At 42.7% G+C, this 11,791-nt stretch overlaps 1 protein-coding gene across 7 annotated transcripts in view; it reads right to left on the bottom strand.

The window, feature by feature from the left end:
• Window positions 1-2,389: 2,389 nt before the first annotated feature.
• LOC129392087 (rRNA/tRNA 2'-O-methyltransferase fibrillarin-like protein 1) overlaps window positions 2,390-11,791 on the bottom strand; it is a 76,860-nt gene continuing 67,458 nt past the window's right edge. For 3 of the 7 annotated variants that reach the window (XR_008617252.1, XR_008617254.1, XR_008617253.1), the window contains 2 exons: window positions 3,332-4,387; window positions 2,403-2,526 (listed from right to left, as the gene is read on the bottom strand). Coding sequence is in view for 3 of the 7 variants with exons in the window: in XM_055084555.1 (XP_054940530.1) it covers window positions 2,390-2,526; window positions 3,332-3,821 (627 nt within the window). In the remaining 4 variants the exon portion in view is untranslated. Of the gene's footprint in view, window positions 2,527-3,331; window positions 4,388-11,791 lie in introns of all 7 variants that reach the window. The other 4 variants (XM_055084553.1, XM_055084559.1, XM_055084555.1 and 1 more) reach the window with 3 other exon arrangements.

Below are 11,791 nucleotides of genomic sequence, written 5' to 3'. Positions count from 1 at the left end.
CGGGGCCCGTGAGCCATGGCCGCTGAGCCTGCGCGTCCGGAGCCTGTGCTCCGCAGAGGGAGAGGCCACAACAGTGAGAGGCCCGCGTACCGCAAAAAAAAAAAAACAAAAAAAAACAAAAAAAAAACCACATGTAACCAGATTCTCTAAGGAGATAGCAAAAATGAGGGAAAGGAAATATTCAAAGAAATAATAGCTGAGAACTTTCCTGAATTGTTGAAAGTCATTACCTACCTGGTCACAGCAGGCACTTGAGTTTTTGTCTATAAGTAAAAGTTTTTCTTAAACCACCATCTATGCAGCATGTTTTTAGACTTACTGGAAGTCTTGGATTTGTTTTTCTGATAGGAAACTGAAGTAATATCTGGGCATGCACCAGTATTAAAGCCACTCTCTTCAAGGTAGAGAAGAGAAATTTTCTCATGATCCAACTTACTAATTATAACTACAGCCCGCCGTTAAGTGTGATGGATACAGTAGTAACTACCAATGAGTTTGGTTGATTCTCTGCAGTTTTTAACATTCTTTTGGAAGATTTCCTTTGCAAATTTTTCTATCTTTTGTTTTCCCTCCCCAGGAATGATTTGGGGGACCCATTGAAGACAGTGCCCATGAATGGGTTAAGTGGTGGAATCCAATTTTATCATGACCTTAGAGGCGCCATAATTCCCTTTCTGTTTGCTTTGAGAATAAGGTCCAAACTTTTTAGCATGACACAGAGGCTATTTCTTTGTCTTCTGTCCTGCTCTCCTTCCCAGATCAACTCTTAATATACACACACAAGACAACTCACAATTTCCCCAAATATATGAAAACATACCACCAGCCTATTAGGCCACCATGCTTTTGTACAGGAAATTCCCCTTTGACATCAATGTGCCTCCCATCCCTTTTCAATGCTCCCCACTAACCTCCTCTCACCTAAAATCTGTTGGTCTCAAGAAAGTCTACTGGTCTTTCACGATCCTCTTCAAACTGGGCATCTGGCTACCCAAAGCTTTCTCTGACAACATCTATGGCACTTTGTGCTTCGGAGGGTTCATCTCTGTATCCAGGCATGTCTGGCATGTACTGGGTGCTCAATAAATTCTTGGTGAACAAATGGTATAGAAAGTCCAGGAAAACACTGGGGGAAAAAGTCAAGCTGAAAAGGTCACTGTAGGGCAATCTTTTATCCCTGGTCTCAGAAATACCACTTGTAGGAAATTGACCTCTGTAAATAATTGAGAACGTACTTGAAGATTTAGCTACAAGGCTCATACTTCATTGCTGTTTCAATAGCAACATCCTGGGCACAATTTTAAGTCCTTCTATTGGGCTTTGGCTAAATGAATGTACAATGGAATACTAAATATTTTAAAACAAGTATGGAAAATATTTAGTGGCATGTCATGATATTTTATTCAAGGAAAAGAGGTGGTTCAAGGAAAAAAGCAGTGTGTTCAGTCTGATTACATATAATGCTATACATCAAATTGTCAACAGTTTTCTGGGTGTGGGATTCCAATTCTTTTTCTTCTTTCTGATTCTGAAAAAAAAAATCTAACTTTTCCACAATGAGTACTAATTATTTTTATGATTTTTAAAAAGGAGAGTTTTGGTTTTAAAGGACCTTTCATGGTCTTACTACTTCCCTTTGGAGCTCCAACTCTACTAAGAGGCCATTCATATTCCCAGCATTCCATGGTACCCAAGGGAAAGGGCTGTCCAGATATTTTAGCCTCATTTCAGAAAATGGACCCTTGGAAGGGAAAAACAGCTGCTCCAGTCAGTAGTGATTTTGAAACCCAAGCAAACAGAGTGGACAATTCCCAGGATTTTATGATGTTAGAAAACTTCCATTAGCGTGTTTCACTTTTCGAGATAAACTCCCCTGAAAATTCTGTGCTGATATTGAAATGATTTGCCATGGAAGGACTCTATCCCATCCAGGATAGAATCCTAAAGCTAGCATATTCCTTTTTACTTTAATCTACTTTTACTTGGACATTCCACAGCTGGAAATACACACACACACACACACACACACACACACACACACACACACGGACTTATATCTTTTTACTGGTCTGGAGCTACTCCCCGAGTTACCAAAAGGGGCACCACCACCCGCCCCCCCCCCCGGCCAGCAAAGAGGCCCAGGCGAGTGGGGGGGGAGTTCCCCTCTCCAGGGAGGCAGGCAGGCTGTGAGCCCCAGGACCCAACTTCCTCCTCTAGCCTTCCGGGAGGTTCCCGCCCACTTCACTGCCATCGGTCACCGAGGAAGTCACGTTCTGGCCTCAGAGCTGTTCTGAAGCTTCTGGAGGAAAAGCGGGGGGAGGGGGTGAAATGGAAAGAGCCTTTGTAAGGGCCAAGAGACAGAGCCCCCTAGCTTGGTGTCTGTCACTAATTAAATGGCGGTGGGGTTAAGTGATCTTCCGTTGCGTGGATTAAATCTCTCCTCTGTCAGAAAAGGGGTTGACCTAGAAGGACTGCGTCCCCTCTTCAGTGTTGAGGAGGGTGAGTGCCCCCATGTCCCCGGGAGCGCTGCAAAAGGAAGGAAAAATTAACATGTGCTGAATTAACATGTAAAATACTGTTTTATTTAATCCTCCAGCAATCCCACATGATAGGTGTCCCGGATCCCAGTATACAGTTTGAAAATAGAGGCACAAGGGCTGAGAAACGCTTTCCAACCTTTTCAACTTCATGGTGTACACGGAAAACTTTTTTTGTTTTCTTTTTTTTCACAGCACAGTTGGGCTAATGTGTGAGCACCAACCAGAAGCAAACTGTTCCCGTCACCCCAGGAAGAGGAGCTCCAGTTCTGTTTACCTGTCCCACCTGTTACCTGTTCGCGGCTCACTGGAATGAAAGCCATAAAGCGGGCTGATCCAAAAGAAGTAGGATATATCTGTGTCAAGACAGCCCTAGATTTGAGTCGCAGCTCTGCCTTGTTCGACTTCAAGAAAGTAACTTGATTTTTTTGAGCTTGTTTCCCCACCTCTTTAAGTGAAGCTAACAACAGTCTGCACATCGCAAAGACAGTGACGTGAGTAATGAGTGGGACCAAACCTTCATCACCGAGCCTGCACCCAGGGACCGCTCAGAAGTTTAACCCTTGCAGCGCGGCTCAAGTCCTCGCTCCTTGCGGGACAACCGGCGCGGGGCTCAGAGGAGCGCGGCGCGGCTAAGGCTGCGCGGGGGCGGGAAGGCGGCGCCCGGGCCCGGGGGAGGTTCCAGGTTTCCGCGCAGACTTCTGCGTACCCCGCCGGCTGCGTCACCATCCGAAAGTTCAGCCGGGCCGGCGAGGGCGGGAGCGAGGCGCCGCTGGAAGTCCCGGTGCTCTTACCGAAAGCGCGAGCGCGGAGTTCCCATTCGCGATCGATGCGGCTTGGCTGCGTCCCCGCCGCGTCCCCCGCCCGCGTCGCCTTGGGGCGCCGTTCCAGCTCGCGCTGCGGCTCCTCACAGAGTCCCGGGACGAGGGCGGCGGCGGACCCAGCGCGAGAGAGGGACGGTGCCCACGCGCTTCTCAGTCCTCGGCCCCTACGGCGAAGCGAGGCGTTCTTGGCCCGGGTTGGGGGCCACCCGGAGCCCAGCTGGCCTGACCGCGCCGTAGTGCCTCGCAGTTCCCTAGCGGGGGCGGGAGTTGGCACTGCGGAAGCCTTCCCCAGTTCTTTCCAACCCCGGACGCCCGCCCGACTCGCCGCATTGCACAATTCCTGCCGTGGAATTGCCGCGTGACTCGGACGGAGCCCAAAAAATGTTTCCCAGGTTTCCCCGGCCGAAAAAGGAGCGGTTGGGTGTCCCGCCCTGACTTCCGGACGCCCTTTCAATTGCATTTTTTCGGGTGACTGGGTTGCCCTTTAAAATGCAGAGGTTGCCCTTTACAAAGAAAGAAAAAGTCACTAACCGGCTGGAGCACGCGCTCTCGGTTGACGCCGGGTGAAGGCAATTGACACTTCCCCATGATATTTTCAGACAGGAAAAGTGTTTCGATCTCTTTGGGGGAGAATTCAGGAGCTGCTTCTAAGTTAGGACGGGGAGTGATGCTTAAAGGAGTTGGAGACAATCCTGAGCTTTCCAAGAATCATAGTGTTAATTAGTGCCGGTGGCGCATAGTAGGTCCTGAATAAATTAGAGAATTAATGAATATTTGGAGGAGGGATTTAAATGGTTGTCTGTAAACCAATGCTTTCATTTTGCAGAGGAGGAAGTCTAGAGGTTAAGTGATTTGCCCAAGGTCATCTACCAATTAGTGGTGGAAGGCAGGAAAAGAAACTCTCAATGTTTCAACTCCATTGCTTGTAATTATGAGATGGGTGTATTTTTCCTTCTTTATGAAAATAAAATGCCTTCTGCCGTAATATCTGCAAAGCCTTACTCCAGGCCCTCTTACTCCAGCCATCTAAAACAAAACAAAACGAAACAAAACAAAACAACAATCTCCAAATTCAATACATACATGCAAAAGGTTAAATGTGACAATGCCAAAGGCATATGTGAGAGGCATTTTTGTCTTATTCCCATAAGCTAAGAGCACTTCTTTTTTTTTTTTTTTTTTTTTTTTTGGTACGCGGGCCTCCCTCTCAGGCTCAGCGGCCATGGCCCACGGGCCCAGCCGCTCCGCGGCATGCGGGATCCTCCCAGGCCGGGGCGCGAACCCGGTTCCCCTGCATCGGCAGGCGGACGCACAACCACTGCGCCACCAGGGAAGCCCCAAGAGCACTTCTTAATCACACAAAATATGCCGACAAACATACAAACAAACAAAACAGTGCTTCTGGGACTTCCCTGGTGGCACAGTGCTTAAGACTGTGCTCCCGGGCTTCCCTGGTGGCGCAGTGGTTGAGAGTCCGCCTGCTGATGCAGGGGACGTGGGTTCGTGCCCCAGTCCGGGAGGATCCCACATGCCGCGGAGTGGCTAGGCCCGTGAGCCATGGCCACTGAGCCTGCGCGTCCAGAGCCTGTGCTCCGCAACGGGAGAGGCTACAGCAGTGAGAGGCCTGCGTACCGCAAAAAAAAAAAAAGAAGGAGGAGGCACAAGGAGATTTCAGACAGAAGAGGAGAAGGCAGTGTGATCACAGAGGTAGAGATTGGAGCAATGTGGCCATAAGCCCAGGGGGCAGAGAATGTGTTTTCCTCAGCCCAGTGATACTCATTTTGGACTTTTAGCCTCTAGAACTGTGAGAGAATAAATTTGTGTTAAGCCACCCAGTTTGTGACAATCTGTTACAGCAGACCTAGGAAACCAGTACACGGGCCAACATTTACTGCCCATTCAAATGATACTATGTACCAGGCACTGAGCTAAGAGTTTTGCAAAGATGAACTCATTTAATCTTTCAGTGCTTCTGTGAGGTTGGCATAGTGGCTAGGCCCGTGAGCCATGGCCGCTGAGCCTGCGCGTCCAGAGCCTGTGCTCCGCAACGGGAGAGGCTACAACAGTGAGAGGCCTGCGTACCAAAAAAAAAAAAAAAAAGACTGTGCTCCCAATGGGGCCCTGGGTTCCATCCCTGGTCAGAGAACTAGATCCCACATGCATACTGCAACTAAGAGTTCACATGCCACACCTAAGGAGCCGGCGAGCCGCAACTAAGACCAGGAGCAACCAAATAAATAAATAAACAGTACTTCTCCAAGATGGTGTGGAAGACACCAGGTTTCCACTAACCTTACTTTTCTAAGTACGGTGTTTTGGTGTTTTGAATGGGAACTGCTAGACCCATGAGTGACCATCGTTGTTGCTCTGAGATTGGTCAGTTGGTTTACTCAGGCTTGGAATAGATTTGTTGCTCATCTTTCAGAGCAGACAAGCTGCAATCTGTGAGAACACAAGGGACTTCAATGACAGTCTTGCAGATGGCTGGACAGCTTGTTGTCTTTGAAGTTTCAAGGCTGACCAAGTATACCAAATGTCTAATTTAGGGACCAGAATTGCCAAACAAGTAGATGTGAAGATCAAAGGAATCAAAACTATAAGTGGCAATCATGAGTAAAACTTGATTCTTTTGTGGGTTGTCGAAAATGGTTTCCACAATGATGATTATGATGTCCTTATAGTAATACAATTTGAGTGCAAATTCTTATCCAAGAAAATGCTGGCTTTTCCAGTGATGGACACAACAGCAGATCAAATTATGAAATGTCTCATTTTTTAGGTCAGCCAGATACACTCTGAAATGGGGTAATCTTCTTCTGTAACTTTGCTGTTTTATCTACCCTTCTCTACATCTGATATCTTGAAGGTAGGAACAAATACAAATTGCTAGAAAAATGTGAAATTCTGTACTGCTAGGTAGAATATATTAATTCTGGTTTGATAATCCTACACAATGTTCATGAAATCAAAGCATTATCTCCTAACATTCTAATAAGCCATTCTATTCTTTGGTAATAAAAATGTTGAACCTTAAAAAAAATCATCTCCTATATTTTTCCCATACAGCAATTTCTGATTTGCCATTTTACCAGACTATCAAACCTGAACTCTAGAAACACAAATTGTTGGCCTCTATTATTGCCCTGCTTTGCTGCTTGAGAAAAGATATCTGATCAAACAAAAAAAACATCTTTTCCAAGTCAGATCTTACCAATAACAACTTTGGATGCAAATGATACTTTTTAATATATTATGTATTTCTTTCAATACCATTACATAACTGGTGTTGAATTTTTTTGCAAAGAAAATATCTCAGAACAATTTCAGTTGTTATCAACATTAATTAGTTTAACTATAAGATGATATTTATCAGTTATGGTGCAGCATTTTGGAATTGGTTGGGTCATTAGAGAAAATGCAATTATATTCCTCCTTTTTACAGATGAGAAACTGAAGGCTACTGAAATTAAGCAATACATGGAGTTCCTGACACAATCAAAAAGAGAACTGAGGATTCTGATTTGCCATGTGTTTTACAAAATCATCACCATAGCCTTCATTTCATAAGTGTGTGGTTCATAGCATGTGTAAGGCATGGTGCTTAAAAATGCAGATATGAAAAGGTATAAGAAGCTCTCAAAGATTTTTTATAATCTAATTGGTGATCTAGGCCAATGCTTCTCAAACTTTAATGTCCATAGGAATCACACAGGGATCTTGCTAAAATGCAGATTCTGATTCACTGGTTCTGGAATGGGGCCTGAGATTGTTTTGCCACTGATATGCCCCAAGGAGATGCCAATTCTGCTGGTTCACAGACCACACTTTGAGTAGCGAAGTGTAGGAAATATAAATAGAAAGATAATTAACAGTCTAGCAACCTGAAATTTTTGTAACACAGAGAAACAATGATAAAAGCTTCTTAGCATCGGAAAATGGATGTTACAAAACTCATGCTGGTTACTTCTAGGAATGTCCCTCAGACACTCAGAGCATATTTACTGTTACAAAATAATAACCTATTTTTGTCTCTGAGAGCACAACATACTAGAAATAACATAAATAGTGGGGCAAAGAGAAAGAAAGGAAAAAAGTGATGGCAAGAAATAACGGCAAAGGAAGAGATAGAAACAACATAAATTTTTTTCAAAAGAATTTAAAACCACCACAGCCAACTATCGGTATTTCTTGAGAGTATCAGTGAAAATGTGGTGCTGTACAATGGATATGAAGTCAGGAAGTCTTGATGCAAGTTCTGGTCTGCCATTTAGTGGCTATATAATCTTTAGATTTATCTGTAAGTTGTTGAGCTTCATTTTCCCCATCAGAAAAAAAAAAAAGAGAGAGAGAGATAAACGCCTCCAATCTCCCTGGACTGAATAATTAAATGCATTAAATAAGATGATAATGCACTTGACACAGAACTTCAGAAGAATGTACAAACTTCAAAATGCATTTTAGGTTTAGAAAATGTCAGCAATCTTATTAAAACCACTGCAGTGACAAATAGTCCTAATCTTACACAAACTATTTGAGAGAACAGAAAAAGCAGGTACCCTCTGTGACTAATTTTATGAGCCTGTTTTAACCTAGGTATTATAACCTAATAAGGACAATGCATACAAAAAGGGAAAATAAAAGGCCCATATCCCTCATTAGCATAACTACTAAAATGCATGACTAAGTTTGGTTTTTCTCAGAAGTGGAGGTTGATTGAACATTAGAAAATCATTAACGTAATTAATGATGTGGACACATTAAAGGAGAAAATCATATGATAATCTCAATTTCAGAAGAAAAAAGTCTACAGCAAATATTATGCATAATGGTGAAATGCTGAACGTATTCCATCTGAGAGCAGAAAACAAATAGGATTGCCTGATATAACCCATCCTATTGAACATTATACTGGAGGTCCTAGCCGTTTTATTATTTTTCCAGCCATTCTTTTTGTTGTACATTGGCCTTAAAGGTAGAGGGAAAAAATACACACACACTAATTGGAAAGGACAACAGTGTCATTATTTGCAAATGATTTGACTGTATATGTAGAAAATCTAAAAGAACCTGTAGATAAATTACAAGAATTCATCAGAGATGTTAGTAAGATTGCAAGATAAAAAATCAATAATACCATAGTAGACAGAATGATGCCTCCTACCCCCGCAAAGATGTCTAGATATTAATCCCTGAAATTTGTGAATATATTGCCTTACATGGCAAAAGTACCTTTGCAGATATGATTAAATTAGGGATTTGAGATGAGCAGATCATCCTGGATTATTTGAATGTAATCACAAGTGTACTTAAAAGTGAAAGAGGGCATCAGAAAAGTCAAGGTAATGTACTATAAGAAGTACATTACTTCTCTGGTGGCGCAGTGGTTGGGAATCTGCCTGCCAATGCAAGGGACACAGGTTCATGCCCTGGTCCACGATGATCCCACATGCCACACAGCAACTAAGCCCGTGTGCCACAGCTACTGAGCCTGCACTCTAGAGACCATGAGCCACAACTACTGAGCCCGAGTGCCACAACTACTGAAGCCCGCATGCCTAGAGCCCATGCTCCGCAACAAGAGAAGCCACTGCAATGAGAAGCCCATGCACCGCAATGAAGAGTAGCCCCTGCACACCGCAACTAGAGAAAGCCCTCGCGCAGCAACAAAGACCCAACACAGACAAAAATAAATAAGTTAATTAATTTTTTTTTTTAAAAGAAGAACTTGACCTGCTGTTGCTGGCTTTGAAGATGCAGAAAGGGGGCCACAAGCTAAGGCATGTACGCGGCTCTAAAAACTGGAAAGGGGGACTTCCCTGGTGGCACAGTAGCTAAGAATCTGCCTGCCTGTGTGGGGGACCCGAGTTTGATCCCTGGTCCCAGAAGATCCCACATGTCACAGGGTGACTGGGCCCGTGCACCACAACTACTGAGCCTGCGCTCTAGAACCCATGAGCCACAACTACTGAGCCTGCGCTCTAGAACCCATGAGCCACAACTACTGAGCCCACGCACCACAACTACTGAAGCCCACGTGCCTAGAGCTGGTGCTCCGCAACAAGAGAAGCCACTGCAATGAGAAGCCAGCACACCGCAACCAAGGGTAGCCCACACTCTCTGCAGCTAGAAAATGCCTGTGAGCAGCAACAAAGACCCAATGCAGCCAAAAAAAAAAAAAACCTGTAAAGGGCAAGGAATAGATTCTCCCCTAGAGCCTCCAGGAAGGAACACAGTCTTTCTAACACCTTGATTTTAGCCCAGTGAGACCCATTTCTGTCTTCTAAACTACAGAAATGCAAAATATTAAACTTCTGTTGTTTTATGCCACTAAGTTTGTGGCAATTTTTTACAGGAGCCTTAGGAAATAATACAATTATAAAACCATTGATTTCTAAATACCAGCTCATAAATGAAAATTAAGAAGATAATATCTATGACATTTGTGGTAGCATCCAAATTTATTTTAAAAATCCAGGAATAAATCTAACAAAATATATGCAAGAAAATTATAAAACTTTATTGAATGTTGTTAAAGAGAACGTAAGTAAATGAAGATATACTATGTTCATGGATTGGACGACTTAACATTTAAGGATGTGAATTCTCTCCAAATTGATCTATAGATTCAATTGCAATTCCAATCAAAATCCCAATAGACACTTTTTCAGTGGAACTTGACAACTTAATTCTAAAATTTATATGGAAGTGCAAAAGGCCAAAAATACCCAAGACACTCTTGACAAAGAAGAATAAGATAGAGGACTTGCTACCAGATATTAAAATTTATAAAGTCATAATAATTAAGATAGTATGACATTGGTCCAAGGATAGAAGAATACATCAATGAATTCGTAGAGAGAGCCCAGATCTAGATCAATATGGACAAAGAGGCACTACAGAGTAAAGGAGAAATGACAGACCTTTCAGTAAATGGTGCTGGAATGTTTGGGTATTCATTACAAAAATGAAATTGGACACTTACTTCATATCATACAAAAAAATAATTTCTAGGTGAATTAAAAATCTACTGTAAAAGGCAAAACTATAAACATTAAAAAAATATATATAGGAGAAAATATTCATGACCCTGTGGTAGGGAAAGTTTTCTTAAGACGTAAAACATATAAACCATAAAAGAAAAGATTGGTAAATTGGACTGCATTAAAATTGAGAACATTTATCCATCAAAAGACTTCATAAAATACCTACCATCAACTGGGAGAAGAAACATTTGCAACACATTTAAGTGATAAAAGAGTAGCATAAAAATCAAAACTACAATGAGGTACCACCTCACACCGGTCAGAATGGCCATTACTAAAAAGTCTACAAATAACAAATGCTGGAGAGGATGTGGAGAAAAGGGAACCCTGCTACACTGTTGGTGGGAATGTAAGTTAGTATAGCCACTATGGAAAACAGTATGGAGGTTCCTCAAAAAAACTAAAAATGGAGATGCCATATGATCCAGCCATCCCACTCCTGGATGTATATCTGGACAAAACTATAATTCAAAAGGATACATGCATCCCTATATTCCTAGCAACACTATTTACAATAGCCAAGACGTGGAAACAACCTAAATGTCCATCGACAGATGAATGGATAAAGAAGATGTGGTACACATATACAATGGAATACTACTCAGCCATTAAAAAGGTTGAAATCGTGCCATTTGCAGCAACATGGATGCAACTAGATAATATGATACTAAGCAAAGTAAGTCAGAAAGAGAAAGACAAATACCATATGATATCACATATGTGGAATCTAAAATATGACAGAAATGAACTTATCTACGAAACAGAAACAGACTCACAGACATAGAGAACAGACTTGTGGCTCCCAAGGGGGAGGGGGTTGGGGGAGGGATGGAGTAGGAGTTTGGGGCGAGCACGTGCAACCTATTACATACAGAATGAATAAACAGTAAGGTCCTACTGTATAGCACAGGGAAATATATTCAATATCCTGTGGTAAACCATAATGGAAAAGGCTATGAAAAAGAATGTATATACGTATAACTGAATCACTTTGCTGTACAGCAGAAATTAACACAACATTGTAAATCAACTATACTTCAATTTTGAAAAAAGGAACAAAAAGAAGAGCATAAAAAACATACGAAGTACACTTATGAATTAGTAACACACAGACAAACACAAAATAGGAGAATGGGCAAAAGACTATCAAACAGATACTTCATGAAAGGGGAAACTCAAATAGCTACTAAACACATGAAAAGATGTGCAACCTGATAAGTAAGGAGGAAAATGCAAAGTAAAACCACATTGAAGGGACTTCCCTGGTGGTGCAGTGGTTAAGAATCTGCTTGCCAATGCAGGGGACACGGGTTCGAGCCCTGGTCTGGGAAGATCCCACATGCCACAGAGCAATTAAACCTGTGTGCCACAACTACTGAGCCTGTGC

Source organism: Physeter macrocephalus, chromosome 4 (assembly GCF_002837175.3).
Source record: "Physeter macrocephalus isolate SW-GA chromosome 4, ASM283717v5, whole genome shotgun sequence".
Lineage (NCBI taxonomy): Eukaryota > Metazoa > Chordata > Mammalia > Artiodactyla > Physeteridae > Physeter > Physeter macrocephalus.
This window is presented reverse-complemented; position numbering and strand designations above follow the sequence as displayed.